Source organism: Heteronotia binoei, chromosome 19, assembly GCF_032191835.1.
Source record: "Heteronotia binoei isolate CCM8104 ecotype False Entrance Well chromosome 19, APGP_CSIRO_Hbin_v1, whole genome shotgun sequence".
Lineage (NCBI taxonomy): Eukaryota > Metazoa > Chordata > Lepidosauria > Squamata > Gekkonidae > Heteronotia > Heteronotia binoei.
The window spans coordinates 29,154,091-29,170,566 of record NC_083241.1 but is presented as its reverse complement, the minus strand read 5'-3'; the positions used below and the strand labels follow the sequence as shown (position 1 = coordinate 29,170,566).

The 16,476-nt window shown below is 45.4% G+C and overlaps 1 protein-coding gene across 11 annotated transcripts in view; it reads right to left on the bottom strand.

The window, feature by feature from the left end:
- The window catches only part of MYO9A (myosin IXA), a 215,298-nt gene that overhangs the window by 146,285 nt on the left and 52,537 nt on the right, over nt 1–16,476 (bottom strand). For all 11 annotated transcript variants that reach the window (XM_060260402.1, XM_060260406.1, XM_060260403.1 and 8 more), the window contains exon 2: nt 9,614–10,527. In XM_060260402.1, the coding sequence (XP_060116385.1) occupies nt 9,614–10,456 (843 nt within the window). In that variant the 5' untranslated portion in view covers nt 10,457–10,527. The remainder of the gene's footprint in view (nt 1–9,613; nt 10,528–16,476) is intronic.

The window sequence follows — 16,476 nt, the reverse complement described above, 5'->3', positions numbered from 1 at the left end:
CCATACTTTCACCTTAGGCACTTCCTAACTTTCTCTGGTGTATGACTATTTATTTATTTTTTTTAACCGATGAACAGACAGATGAATTTTTGGAACAGGTGCCTGGAGAAGGAAAACAAACCCTGGGCGGGCCAAGATGTCCTCCTGTTCTCAGAGGAGAAGGACCCCTCACGGTAAGTATCCAATGGTCGTTCTCCCTCTGAGGCAGGAGGATATCTTGTGGGACATCCCAAAGCAGTGTCCCAATTCAGGGTGTAGAAATGTTGTCCTCCTCCTCCAGTATCTGCTGCAGTACTCGACGGCCAAAAGCCACGTTCGCTGATGAGTAGGCATTTATTTTATAATGCCTTATAAATGTGGAAAGGGATGACCAGGTGGCAGCCCTACAGACTTCTTGAACAGAAGCTCTCCTATTAAATGCAACATTGGTGGCTGCGCTATGGACAGAGTGGGCTGTTATACCCTTGGGCACTGGAACATTCTGGATTTTATATGCCTCGGCAACGCAAAGTCTAATATCCTTACTAATAGAAGCAGTTGACATTTTCTTCCCCATATAAGGGGGAGAAACGTTTATAAATAGAGTATCCGTCTTGCATATTTTCTCTGTTTGAACAATGTAATGTTTGAGTTTATGCCTCATGTCCAAGGTATGCCACATCTTTTCCTTTGGGTGCGACGGACGTGGACAGAAGTATATCTCCTGCTCCAGTTGAAATGTGGATGAAATTTTGGGTCTGAAAGTAGGGTTTGTCCGAAGCACAAGCTTGTCCTTATGAAAAACACATAACTCAGATTTGATAGACAAGGCTCCGAGCTCTGATACCAGCCGAGCCGATGCAATTGCTGTAAGGAAGAGTGCTTCATCCGAAGATGATTCAAGGAAGATTCCTGAATGGGCTCGAATGGATGCTTGGTTAAGGCCACAAGAACTGTACTGAGGTGCCACGTAGGAAACCTGTGCACTTGTGGAGGTTGGGACAATGTCGCATCCCTAAGAAAACGCGATACATGAGGATGCTTAGATAGTGACATCTTGTTGAACCTTGGCAAAACTGATGCTAAAGCTGCCACTTGCCTCTTCAAAGTGGTGGCACGAAGACCCAAGGTCAGATCCTCCTGAAGAAAGTTCAAAACATTTCTGAATCTTGGTCTCAGACAATTAATCCCCTTACGGCGACCCCATCGAACAAATGCCTTCCAGGTAACGTTGTATATCCGTTGAGTAGATGGTCTTCTAGAAGTGACTATGGTTTCTGTTACTGAATTAGAGAATCCTAAACCTAACAACTTTTCCCTCTCAATTTCCAAACGGTTAAGTGTAGCCACTTTGGATGCGGATGTACTATGGGACCCTGCTGAAGTAGGTCCTCCTGAGTCGGAAGTGTCACTGGAGTTTCCAGAAACAACTCTACTAGATCTACAAACCAAGGGCGTTGTGGCCAGTGGTGTGCAACTAGTTTCACATCGGCCCTCCTCTCCCTGACTTTCCGGATCAGTCTGGGTATAAGAGGAATGGGTGGAAATGCGTATAGCAGCTCCATCGGCCACAGGGTTGTTAAAGCATCCGTTGCTTCCGCCATCTGACAATAATACCTTGTGAAGAACCGCTTCAGCTGATAGTTTGTGTTGGAGGCAAACAGATCTAACTTGAGGCCAACCAAAATGTTCCACATTTGTCTGAACACTCGGGTTGAGAGACCATTCCGACTGCTTGATCTCCTGGTGACTCAACCAGTCTGCTCTGATGTTGTCCTCTCCCCTGATATGTTCGGTCTGGATAGACGCCAGGTGCACTAGGGCCCAAGAAAATAGCATGGATGCTTTCTTGTGTAGACCCTTGGACCTGGAGCCCCCCCGTTTGTTTATATAAACCTTTGCAGCCACATTGTCGGTCCGTATGAGAACATGAGCTGCTTTCACCTTGTCGGAGAATTGAACCAGTGCTAGTTGAACAGCCTGCAGCTCTAGGATGTTGATAGGAAGACTGGTTTCCTTCAGAGACCACTTCCCTTGAATTGAGGAATTTTGAAGGGTAGCCCCCCATCCTGATAGACTGGCATCTGTAAAGATCTGAAGGTGCTCCGCAATCCAGAATATTTTCCCGTTGGATAGGTTCAATGTCTAGACTGTGTTTGACTGGGAGGGGAACCCGAATAGGCATATCTACCTTCTGAGAAATCTTGGCTTGACATAGGCGAAGAAAACCTTGAAGTTTTCTGGTGTGGAACCTGCCCCATTGAATGGTGTCGATCGTGGAAATCAGTAGACCCTGCAGCACAGCCAGGGACATTAAGGAAGAGTGTCTGCTCCGGATGACCAACCTCGCTGCCTCTCTGATACGCGTAGCCTTCTGACTCGGAAGGTACAGACGTGTCGTCATCGTATCCAGGATTACCCCCAGGTGTTCCAGATGGTGGGTCAGGGATACGGAACTCTTCTGAAGATTCACCAGGAAACCTAAGGACTGAAGACAACCGACAGCCTCTTGCGTGTCCTGTTTGGCTCTCTCCAGAGATGGGGCATGAATCAAGCTGTCGTCCATACGGATGAATATGGATGCTCTCTCTCAGCATAACTACCGGTGTCACTAGAGGCTTCGTAAACACCGATGGGGCTGAAGCCGGACCAAAGGGAAGGGCTCGAAACTGAAAATGTTGATCTCTGTAACAAAATCGTAGAAACTTCCGATGCCCCACAAAGATTGGAACATGCAGATACGCCTCTGTGAGATCTATTGAAATCAGAAGCTCTTGAGGTTGGAGTGCTTCTGCTGTGACTCTCAGTGTTTCCATCCTGAAGTGCCTTGGAACTACAAATCTGTTGACATACTTTAGATCCAATATAACATGTCAGTCCCCTGATCTCTTTGGGACCGTGAAAAAAATAGAGTAGACTCCTTGTTGTCTTTCCAAAATTGAACCCTTTCTATAGCTTTGATGTCGAGAAGGTGTTGAATAGCTTGCAGAGTTCGCTGTGTCTTCTCTGGCTTTCTGTGAACTGGGGAAGGAACAAATCGAGGAGGTGGAAAGGACACAAAATCGATTTTGTAGCCGTCGATGACTTCTTGGGCACCATCTGTCTGCTGGAGACGTCATCCACTGTGAAGCGAAGTGCTGAAGTCTTGCTCCGACCGGCAATAGAAGGCAGTCATGCCTTGTTGGACTTAGGATCTCTGTCCGGCCTGGTGGATTGCTTGTTGCCTGATTTTCCAAATCTGTTTGGGAAGCTTTGCCTACGAAAGGAGTTCTTTTGATTCTACGACGATCTCCGGGAATCCTGATTTGCTCTAGGAAGAGTGTGTTGGGTCCGAAAGGATGGTGAAAAGGACTGCCTTCTGTCTTGTCTGCACAGAAATTTTGGCATGGCCTTTTTCTTGTCCTTGGTTTCCACAAGGACCTTGTCCAGATCCTCCTCAAACAGCCTACCTCTGCGAAAAGGATAAGCCATAACGATATTCTTGGAATGAGAATCAGCTGACCAAGCTCTAAGTCACACTGTACGTCTAGCTGAAGTGGCAGACGAAATAACATGAGAAGCAAACACCATTGAATCCAAGGTTGAATCCGTGAGAAAGGAAATAGCCTTTAGAATCCTATTTGCCCCATCAAGAACCTTAGAATTGTCATGTGGTAACATCTGGATCAATTTCCTCATCCAAACAATGCTTGCCCATGCAACCATGGACCCCACAGCCGAAGCTTTTAAAATTATGGCTGCGCCCTCATGAGCTTTGTGCAATGCAAAATCTGCTTTCTTATCTAGGCTGTCCTTTAAGGAACCATGACCATCTTCTGACACTAGGCCAGAGCTTTGCAATGTCGTAATAAGCCTGTCTACCAGGGGAACTTTTAGAAATTGGTCTGTGAAGGAATAAAGATGGTATAATTTTTTCAAGAACCCAGGGTACTGTTTATTGGCAAATGGCTTCTTCCATTCTACCCTCATCTGCCTTTCAAAATATGATGGAAAAGAAAAAGCCTTGCCCAACACAGCGTGTGCTTTGGGAAAAACTCTGAATCCCCTTGTTTATAACACTTCCTGGGCTGTTGTTCCGGCTGCTCTTCTACATCAGGATCATCATGTAGTTCTACGGCCATTCAGGTCTTAGCCAAAATATAACTATGATCCTCTACCTTAAAGAACCTGGCAGATGGTTCAGGGACTTCAATGTCCATTTCTTCCTCCTCTGAGGAGAACTCTCCCTCTTCTCTAGTGCTTTGATCATCTCCCATGTCACAGCCTGCGCCCATGGACGATTCAGCCACATCGCGGTTTCCCTTTTTCTGTGCCACCTTTGTCAGCCATTTAGTCCCCTTAGAAGCCTTCTGCCTTGTACAAGGGGAAGAGGAGGAGGACCTATGTCTTCTTCTACCTCTTTTGCCACAGGCCCTAGAAAGCCCCTCTATTAACTGCTCAGATAGTTGGGCAAAAAATTCTGGAGGCAAGGTCACTGGGGCCATATTGCCTTGCAATGGGACAGGAGCAATGAGCATTTGGTCTCCTTATGCGATGGATGCAGAGGGAGCCGAACCCGCAGCAGCTCACCATCATAAATACAGTGAAAATAAGCCTGTTGGCTGCACAGCTCACCACCCAGGCGATACCAGACAAAGCAGCATGACCTCCCAGGCTCTGGAAGCCTCTCCTTCACAAGTATGCTGCCGTCCTGTCCGCTAGCCACTTTGGCACACTTTCCTCAAAGACGCGATTTGGCAGCTGTGATAGGGAGATCTGCACAAGTCAGCTATGGGTCTTGTCAGCTCCGCTCCAAAAGACGCCCCAGGTTGGTCCTCCTGCGAATCAGCAAAAATCCAGGTCCCTTGTCCTTGCTCTAGGCCAAAGGCCCTTTGAGCTCCCCCGGAACTTCTTGCGTTGGCGCGAAAAAACCACACTTAAAATGGCTGCCGGGACAACCCGCGGCCGAAAAAAGGCGCTCCCACAGTCAAACAGCTGTCTAAAACTCCCCAGGACTCTTTCTCTGGCTGAGAACAGAAGTATAGAATCGAGGGAGACAGATAAGGGATAAGACAGTATAGTACAGAATTGAAGAAAAAACAAGTATTTTAAAAGGAAAAACTGAAGCAGGCAAAGCCTGCTGTAGGCGCTCTCCCTTCTGAGGCAGGAAAAGAACTGAGGGATGAGTGACCCCTTTGCAGAATAGGAAGTGAAACTTCAAGTCCTGCCTCCCTGCAAGTAGGTTAGGAATCACCCACAAGATGTCCTCCTGCCTCAGAGGGAGAACTCTTCCTGCTTTGGAGAATGCATAGAGCAGCTCATTTCCGCTGACACAGGTATCCCCAAATCTAACCTCCACAAACTGCATCTCAGAGTCCTGAGCCCACCACTGCATTTCCTCTCTGTTACAGTTTCCTGTCCTTCAGAAGCAGAGGAGAAAAGGCCCCACAATATCTTGCTTGCCTCATAATTGGGAAGAGGATGGGGCAAAATGTTCTCAAAAAGCAGGTTTGCAATGACATTTATAAATATTGAAAAAGCATTCTTTGTCTTTCAAATATGAGACACCACCACCATCATGGATTGCTGGATAGATTCTGACAACCTTGTGAGGTGATATCAGTAGTAAAGCCACTCTTGAAATGCTGGGTGAGGGATGTTTTGAATTCTGACAGTACACAATCTCATCTACTACCTCTTGGGTTAGTTTAGATTTTACAAGACTTTACAAGTTTTCCAACCCATGGCAAACTGAGCCCTGTTCAGAATATTAGCAGAGACACACATGTCACCATTTCAAATGGGCAGATCAGGAATTGGCTATATAAATTTAGGTAGCTTTAAATTAGTATAACCTGATAAAACAGACTCCAGGAGCCATAAATCCTGATCCCCCTGAATTGTTTTAATCCACAGGAAATGACCATTGGTACTCTGCATCCCAATTTGCATTGGTACTCTGCATCCAAATCCTTTTTAAAAAGGATGCAACACCCACAAAATTTTACAAGCATATACAGAACACATAGGAAAACAAACTGACCACACAAGTAGTTAACAAAAGGTATCTTTATCACTTTTACAGTCATTAGCAATCATTTTAACAACTTGATAGTAATCATGGCTGCAGATACACCAAGCAATGAAATCCTTTTATCAGGGTCATTTGAGGGACTCATACCAGAAAACCTCTCAACTGACTTCTGGCATGAACTTAGGCCTGGTGTGGAGATACAGTTTGACTGGGTTTTACAGAACAAGAGTGGCTTAGATGATGATGATGATGATGATGATATTGGATTTATATGCTGCCCTCCACTCTGAATCTCAGAGTCTCAGAGCGGTCACAATCTCCTTTTACCTTCCTTTCCCACAACAAACACCCTGAAAGATAGGTGGGGCTGAGAGAGCTCAGAAGCTGCCCTTTCAAGGACAACTCCTGGGAGAGCTATGGCTGACCCAAGGTCATACCAGAAGCTGCAAGTGGAGGAGTATGGAATCAAACCCGGTTCTCCCAAGTAAGAGTCCGCACACTTAACCACTACATCAAACTGGCCTAGAGGATTGCATACACTTTTCCTTTGCTCCTTTCACCAAACTTGAGTGTCAAAGGGTGTCCACATTGGCAGAGGATGCACACAATAATGAACACAAGCAGAGGAGGGCTGGAGGTATATAAAGTGCCCATGAGGCAAAAGCAAGTTCCCTAAGCTCCATTTGAATGCATGCCTGCACTAAGCAATAACCCTGAATTCACCTAAACATTTTTTACCATAATGTAGAACATTTCTATAAAACAAGTCTGGAAATATTATTTCTATAGGAAGGAAACTTAGGAGCTTCACAGGTTCAGCCTCCCTGTCTCTTATTATGTTGTAAAATATATGTATAGATCTATTGTGATCTCAGATATACATAGATCTCTGCTGTAGATCTCCGCTTCCGCCAGGATTGAACACAGGTCGTGAGCAGAGCTTAGGACTGCAGTACTGCAGCTTTACCACTCTGCCCCATGGGGCTCTTGTTTGTGTGTGTGTGTGTGTGTGCATACACACACACACACACACATAAGAGTTCGATCCCGGCAGAAGCTGGGTTCAGGTAGCCGGCTTGAGGATGACTCAGCCTTCCATTCTTCTGAAGTCAGTAAAATGAGTACCCAGCTTGCAGGGGGGAAAGTGTAGATGACTGGGGAAGGCAATGGCAAACCACCCCGTAAAAAAGTCTGCCATGAAAATGTGAAAGCAACGTCACCCCAGAGTAGGAAACATATATATATATATTCTATTCCAAAAGAAAATAGTATGTACGATTATAAAACAGTCTGAAAATTTTGTGTTCCAATGCTCAATAATGCATCCTTTTAAAACCAATCTATTTGACTCAGCCAGTTTGGTGTAGTGGTTAAGTGTGTGGACTCTTATCTGGGAGAACTGGGTTTGATTCCCCACTCCTCCACTTGCACCTGCTGAAATGGCCTTGGGTCAGCCATAGCTCTTGTAGTAGTTGTCCTTGAAAGGGCAGCTGCTGTAAGAGCTCTCTCAGCCTCACCCACCTCTCAGGGTGTCTGTTGTGGGGGGAGAAGATATAGGAAATTGTAAGCCACTCTGAGATTCAGAGTATAGGGTGGGATATAAATCCAATATCATCATCATCATCATCTTCTTTTTCTTAATTTGCTTTTGCAAGTAGTTAGATTGATCAAAAGTGCTGCAGGGCCAGGTCCTTCCACCCCAGTCCATTCCTGATGGTGGATTCCACACAGCAACATTACATACTTTCACTACAGTCACTAAAACTGTAACTATTTTCATTTTTACTTTCAAATCCAGTGTTTCTCATACTATGACATTTTTTGAGATAGGCATCATTTAAAAGTTCAGAAGGCTAGGCCACATCACCAGTGATGGTGAACATATGGAGAACTCATGGACAGTTGCATGCAGACTTCTGCCACTTCATATAAGAATATGTGGATTTAAGGGGCGGGGTGTCACTACGCATAGGCAATATCATAAAACATCTAATCCCATCCTATAATAACTATTGTTAAACAAAGCATTAGTTTTTCCTGGGCTTCCTCCTTCCTTAACTAAACTGACATGACAGAGGGGGGGAGGCAAAGATTAGACAGTTTCAGAGATCAGTGAGGTCCCTCTACACAAAGGCATTCAACCTGCTCAGGTTTGGGCTAAAGATGGATGGAAGGTAGAATCTGTCTCAGGAACCTTCTCTTCTCTGGAATTGTGTGCCACCCATCACAGAATCAAAGAGTTAGAAAGGAACACCAGGGACATCTAGTCCAACCCCTTGCACAATGCAGGACATTCACAAATACCCCCCATACACCCCCAGTGACACCTGCTTCATACCAAAAGAGGGAGGGAAACCTCCAGGATCCCTGACCAAACTGGCGTGGAGAAAAACTGCTGCCTTACCCCAAAGTGGTGAACAGCACTTCCTATGTCCTATGCATACTCCAAGCCTTGAAAAGTCTGCTCCAAAATGTACAGGCCATACAAAACCTGCCAGGGCTTTGTCAGATTAGTTACAAAGCATTAAAGAGATAGCAAAAATGTTACATTAGTAACAAAGCATTGAAGAGGTACAGGCAAAACACAATTTTTAAAGGGAAAGAATGGTACATATTTTTTTTTAAACAAACATAAACCACTGATACCTCCTGATCTGAATGGCCCAGGCTAGCCCAACCTCATCACATCTCAGAAGCCAAGCAAGGTCAGCCCCGGTTAATACTTGGGTGAGAGACTGCCAAGGCAGACCAAGGTTGCTGCACAGAGGCAGGCAATGCCAAACCACCTCGGAAAGTCTTTTGCCTTGAAAAACCTACAGGGTCGTCGTACGTCAGCTGCAACTTGACAGCACTTTTCACAGCCTCCAATCATGGTTAGGTCTGGCTCAGGTTTAACAGCAAACCATAGCTTGATGGTGAATTAATGCAACTGGGAAATCCTGGTAGTCACTCTCACGTTGTTCTTTCCCTTTCTGGGTTTGAGACCAACTGTAGCATCTGAACAGGCACACATAGTTTGTGCTTTCTCCTGAAATCCAGGATTCCAGATTATTTATTTCCATTCTGGAATCCTGGTTTGCCAAGAAGTTGTGAACCCTTGCTTGCAGACTCATACGTTAACAGTGAGCTACAGCTTGCTATTAAACTAGAATGATCTAATTAGCTGACTGGGGAATCTCCAGGAGAGCACAAGCCCTCATATCTTCCAGAACTGCTCATACCATGCCTTGGACATGCAACACCCACCCCCATAACAACCTCAGCCAATTCCACTACAAGATGTTCTATCTGCAGGAATTCTCACTGACAAATGCAAATGGAACACAGAACATGACAACTGCAGGTCCTCAAGGATTTTTCAAGGGAAGACTGGAAGCAGAAAGAGGTTGAATTGCCAGCTCTTGCTCATATTGACGTAAAATCCATATGGATTTCAAATTCCAGTGTACTATTTTTCTACTTATTTTCCTCAATAGAATCCTTATTGAAGAATTTCACTATGCTCTACAGCTCACAGGCAAACAATTCCCAGGAACTTTAAGCAGCACAACGTCACTGTTATTACACATACAAAAAGCAACAACAGCTGCATGATAAAATTATAGCATGCTTTTGTCTTACCTCAAGCACTGGTCCAGCTCCTAGAATGATCTGTTCTACTCCACTAGCAAATCCCTTCTGACTAAGAGCAGTGAGATGATGAATCAGAAAGTTTGTGCTCTGTGTTTTCCCAGACCCACTTTCTCCAGAAATGACAATACACTGATTCTTTCGACGCTGAAGCATAGCATGATACGCCACATCAGCCACCGCGTAAATATGGGGCTCCAGCTTACCCAGTTGGTGGTTATCATACATTTTGACATACTTGGGGTTGTAAATCGGGAGAAATTTGAAGGGGTTAATGACTATTAGTATGCTTCCAACGTATGTGTAAATTTTTTCCTGCTTAAAGCGATTTCTAAGGTTTTCAAGGAGTGTTCTCTCATTCAAGTCTGGTAAAGCACACAAGTCGTCATAGTCCTTGTACTGCGGTTGAGGGAGGAAGCCTCGCTCCATCATCCTGCGCCGCTCTTCCGTCACCTGCAGCCAGGACTGGAGGCTGGCGTAGTGTATTGACCCATCGAGATTCTTTTCCCTTAGAAGAAAGCGATAGTCCTCCCCACTCAGGCGGTTCTCCAGGGCCATCCGGGGCCACAGCATCATGCGCTGCACCGGGCAGTCTGTGGGATTGAGGATCCATTCTTCCCCACCAAATTCCTTCACTTCTGCCAGAACGTAACATTTTGTTTTGTCCAGTTGAAGTTTATTAATGAGAGAGTCTATCACCTCAGCCGCCGTGGAAGTTTTCCGGGCAATAACGGGACAATAGATGGTCCCTTCAGCAATGCTCCCAGGGTAGATATGTAGTGTGTGTTCGCTGTCCTCAAAGCGTCTTCTTCCTCCAACATCATTTCCACTCATATTGGACTTCTTTCCATTAGTAACAGCAATCCATCCTTAGAATGACGGAATAATGGATCACGGCTTCAGCACTGCAACGAAAAAGTAAGAGCTGTTTAAAGGCAGGGGCAACTGAGGGACAAGGTTTTTCTAAAACCAGCTGATGGTTCAGATGAGAAAACTGCAGGAAGCTATATATTTTGTAAACTGAACTCTAATCATGAAGTCTGTCTGGGAAGTCCAGTTGTTATACGATCAGTCAAGTATTCCAAAACGTTTCCTTCACCGTTTCCTTCACCACTTTATATACATTCTATCCAAACCCAGAACAAAAACAGAGCACACACAGATCTATTTTCATATTTGTGATCCATAACATAAGAAGGCCAACCAGCTATTCCCAACAGCTGCCTCAAGCCTAAAATGCCTAATTTTCACAAATAGGCCAAAACTAGAAATTATGACAAAACAAAAACATACTCTCAGGCCTGAATCTCTGCCTGTTGAAGACTTTCCCAAGGCCCTGATCCAAAAGAGAATGGCACACTTAAGTATTAAACTTTGTCTCATGGGGTGCTGTGCAAAACCTGGAGAAGAACAGGTTGAATAAGACTGAAGGAAAAGGTAACAACAACAACAAAATGATGGCATTCATATCAGAAGTCCACTTTATTTCCACCTCTAAAACTAAGTGGGTATGATCCTTGCCAGCACTTAGACAGGAGATCACTTTGGAACCTCTACAAAGAGCTCTGAAAAGCTTAGCAGAAAGGCAGGAAGCAAAAACATGAACAAACATCCATGAATCCACAATATAAGCAAAGATTAGCTTGATATTTAAGGAACCTATCTCCAGTGCTCTGGTTTAATGAGAGAAAATTTTAAATAATTTTTTAGATTACTGAAAATGTTTTGACAGCATGGAATTAGAGGTAGGGGGAATACATAGCCGGCAGGCCACTTTGACAAGATATGGGTTTTGGTAAAACAGCCTCTGCTGCCTGCACATAATATCCTTTTCAAATCGCACCGTCAATGTTCTGCATCGAGATCAGACCTAAATTTAGAACACTTAGAAATTATTTCCTAGAGGCGGTCTATTCAATTTTAAATGAGCGAAACCATTTTTAACAATTGTCACACTAATACAGAATATAGTTATTTCAAAATGCTGCCCTGGTGACACAAGAAAACCAGTTCTATTCTGGTGATTTATTCATCAATTCAGCCTGAGGGGATTATTTTCTTGTGGCTCCCTGTGACCTACCTCTTAATGTATGGATGATTCATCCTCATGCACAAAGCAGAGGTTCAGGGCACAAAGGACTGCCTTTATTTGCACAAAAAAACCCAGCGTGTCAAAGAACAAACTTAGCAAGACCGTCTTTTACCCTGCAGGTATCCAGTACACATGAAGGCGATCGGGCCTGCTGCTATTGTATTTAATGTGCAATAACAAATGGAAATACTTCCTGAAAGCAATCTCCCATGAAGAGTTATTATACAGATACCTACGCTTGCCCAGCTTACTGCCAGGAAACTACATTTAACCTTCACAAAGCATCAGAGGTACAGCCGTGTACTTCATAATGGCAGTAGCCCAGTCACCCTAAATATGACATGATGGAAGGGGATTTTTAAATTCGGTTGTTTGATCTGACACAGATAGACAACAGTGGCGACCATCATACTGATGGAGATGTCACTAAATCAATACTAAGCAAAAGTATCTTTCTGGTATACATATTCTGTAGAGTCCAGTAGCAGCACCTTTGTGACCAACAAGATTTTCAGAGCATAAACTTTTGAGATTCAAAACCCCCTTCCTCACCAGATGAAGGAAGCTTTGACTCTCAAAAGCTGGTATCTTAACAATCTTTCTTTTAAAATATGTTTTATTTTTAAATAAGACGGGGGTACAGAAAGAAACAAGGAAGTAATAATTTCATTAAAAGATTTAACAGACATATAACAAGGATGATCGACAGCATGTGAAGAGGAAACTGAAAGGAAAGGTAAATACAGTCAAAACCCATGGGGAAGCTTGGAGACTATTTAAAACTACAATCCTAGAAGCTCAGATAAAATATATACCACAAGTTAGGAAAGGCACAAAAAGGTATAAGAAAAGGCCTGCATGGTTAACAAACAAAATAATGGAAGCTGTAAAAGGTAAGGACTCCTTTAAGTGGTGGAAAGCTAGTCCAAGTGAGATTAATAAAAGGGAACACAGGCTGTGGCAAATCAAATGCAAGACTGTGATCAGGCAGGCAAAAAGGGACTACGAGGAGCGTATTGCAAAAAACATAAAGACCAACAAAAAAACTTTCTTCAAATATATTAAAAGCAGGAAACCAGCCAGGGAGGCAGTGAGGCCCTTGGATGACCAAGGGGTCAAAGGATTACTGAAGGAGGATAGGGAAATGGCTGAGAAGCCGAATGCATTTTTTGCCTCCGTTTTCACTGTGGAAGATGAGAAGTGTTTGCCCGCCCCAGAACCACTTATTGTGGAAGGGGTGTTCAAAGACCCGAGTCAGATTGAGGTGACAAGAGAGGAGGTCCTACAACTGATAGACGAATTAAAAACTAATAAGTCACTAGGTCCGGATGGCATACATCCAAGAGTTCTGAAAGAACTCAAAGTTGAATTTGTGGATCTCCTGACAAAAATATGTAATCTTTCATTGAAATCTGCCTCCGTTCCTGAGGACTGGAAGGTAGCAAATGTCACCCTCATCTTTAAAAAGGGTTCCAGAGGAGATCTGGGAAAGTACAGGCCAGTCAGTCTGACTTCAATACCGGGAAAGTTGGTAGAAACTATTATCAAGGACAGAATGAGTAGGCACAATGATGAACACAAGTTATTGAGGAAGACTCAGCATGGGTTCTGTAAGGGAAGATCTTGCCTCACTAACCTGTTACAGTTCTTTGAGGGGGTGAACAAGCATGTGGACAAAGGGGACCCAACAGATGTTGTTTACCTTGACTTCCAGAAAGCTTTTGATAAAGTTCCTCATCAAAGACTCCTTAGTAAGCTGGAGAGTCATGGAGTAAAAGGACAGGTCCTCTTGTGGATCAAAAACTGGCTAATTAATAAGAAGCAGAGAGTGAGTATAAATGGGCAGTCTTCGCAGTTGAGGACGGTAAGCAGTGGGGTGCCGCAGGGCTCGGTACTGGGTCCCATGCTCTTTAACTTGTTCATAAATGATTTGGAGTTGGGAGTAAGCAGTGAAGTGGCCAAGTTTGCAGATGACACTAAATTGTTCAGGGTGGTGAGAACCAGAGAGGATTGTGAGGCACTCTAAAGGGATCTCTTGAGGCTGGGTAAGCGGGGGTCAATGTGGCAGATGAGGTTCAATGTGGCCAAGTGCAAAGTAATGCACATTGGGGCCAAAAATTCCAGCTACAAATACAAGTTGATGGGGTGTGAACTGGCAGAGACCAAGAGAGAGATCTTGGGGTCATGGTAGATAACTCACTGAAAATGTCAAGACCGTGTACGATAGCAATAAAAAAGGCCAATGCCATGCTGGGAATTATTAGGAAGGGAATTGAAAACAAATCAGCCGGTATTATAATGCACCTGTATAAATCGATGGTGCGGTCTCATTTGGAATACTGTGTACAATTCTGTCACCACACCTCAAAAAGGATATTATAGCATTGGAAAAAGTCCAGAAAAGAGCAACTAGAATGATTAAAGGGTTGGAACATATTCCCTATGAAGAAAGGTTAAAACGCTTAAGGCTCTTTAGCTTGGAGAAATGTCGACTGCGGGGTGACATGATAGAGGTTTACAAGATTATGCATGGGATGGAGAAAGTAGAGAAAGAAGTACTTTTCTCCCTTTCTCACAATACAAGAACTTGTGGGCATTCGATGAAATTGCTGAGCAGTTGGGTTAAAATGGATAAAAGGAAGTACCGTATTTTTCGGTCCATTGGATGCTCCGGACCATTAGACGCAGGTGCCTGGCTGGGAGACAAGCAGTGAGATCGCTCCCTCCGCCCCCACCGCAAACCCAGCACTTCACAAGGAGCGATCTCGCCGCTTGTCTCCCAGCCAGGTGCGCTGGCGTGCTTCCCCCGCGCTTGTGTGCCTGGCTGGGAGACAAGCGGCGAGATCGCTCCCTGCGAAGTGCTGGGTTTGCGGTGGGGGCGGAGAGAGCGATCTCGCCGCTTGTCTCCCAGCCAGGTATGCAGGCACGGAGAAAGCACGCCACCACCTCCACAGCCGGCGCTTGCGAAGTGCTGGGTTTGCGGAGGGGGCGGGTGCTTCCTCCATGCCTGTCTGCCTGGCTTCAGCTGATGCTTACAGCAAGCACCAGGATCGCTCCCTCCACCCTCCAATCCCAGCACTTGCTATAAGCAGCAGCTGAAGCCAGGCACAGAGGAAGCACCCACCCCCCCCGCAAACCCAGCGCTTCGCGAAGCGCTGGCCTGTGGAGGGGGCGGCGTGCTTTCCCCGTGCCTGCCTGCCTGGCTTCAGCTGATGCTTACAGCAAGCGCCAGGATCGCTCCCTCCGCCCTCCGATCCCAGCGCTTGCTATAAGCAGCAGCTGAAGCCAGGCACAGAGGAAGCACCCGCCCCCTGCGCAAACCCAGCGCTTTGCGAAGCGCTGGGCTGTGGAGGGGGCGGCGTGCTTTCCCCGTGCCTGCCTGCCTGGCTTCAGCTGATGCTTACAGCAAGCGCCAGGATCGCTCCCTCCGCCCTCCGATCCCAGCGCTTGCTATAAGCAGCAGCTGAAGCCAGGCACAGAGGAAGCACCCGCCCCCTCCGCAAACCCAGCGCTTCGCGAGCGTCGACTGTCGAGGGGGCGGCGTGCTTTCTCCCTGCCTGTTTGCATGGCTTCAGCGCTGATGCTTAAAGCAAGCGCCGGGATCGGAGGGAGCGATCCTGGTGCTTGCTGTAAGTGTCAGAGCTGGAGCCAGGCAGGCAGGTGCAGGGAAGCGCCGGGACAGAGGCAGCGGATCGCCCCCCCCCCCCCGGAGGAAGGTACGTACGGTACCTTCGCTCATAAGACGCACACACTTTTTACCCCACTTTTTTTTGGGGGGGGGGGTGCGTCATATGGTGCGAAAAATACGGTACTTCTTCACCCAAAGGGTGATTAACATGTGGAATTCACTGCCACAGGAGGTCCATCAGTGGCTATTAGCCACAGTGTGTGTGTGTGTGTATATATATACACACACACATACATATATATATTTACATTTATTTTGGCCACTGTGTGACACAGAGTGTTGGACTGGATGGGCCATTGGCCTGATCCAACATGGCTTCTCTTATGTTCTTATGTTTATCCTTTGAAATATGCATTTCATGTATAGGACATACTTGTAATATTCAAAAATGTCATTCCCCCCTTCAATCCTCAAAAATCTTGTTGGTCTCTAAATCTACCTGTTCTACAGATCAACTTGGCTACCCTCTGAAACTATATTCTATAGTGTGGCTCAGAAGCCAACAATAATTGGTTTTCAGGATACTGTGCAAAACTTGGCTTTTAAGGCATTTTCAAAAGTTGGATTTCTGTTGCTTTAATAATTGAAGCGGAAATGTTTAGTTTTAATTGCTCATTTATACTTTTAATTGCTTGACATGGACATGGGATGGTTTGTCCTGAGAAAGGAACTTCATCTTTAACCGGCTCCTCTGGATTCTAAACATAAGAACGTAAGAGAAGCCATGATGGATCAGGCCAATGGCCCATCTAGTTCAACACTCTGTGTCACACAATGGCCAAAAAAACAACAACAGGTGCCATCAGGATGTCCATCAGTGGAGGCAGCCAGGAGACTAGAAGCCCTCCCACTCCCCCCCCCCCCGCAAGCACCAAGAATACAGAGCATCACTGCCCCAGACAGAGAATTCCAACAATACACTGTGGCTAATAGCCACTGATGGACCTCTGCTCCAAATGTTTATTGAATTCGCTCTTTTCTTTTCTCTTCCCCAACTGCAACCTTGCAGAAGGGGCTTTGAAGTGGCACTGCCATTTTGCATGGCTCTGATTCCCCAGGGTGGCCTGGAGGCCC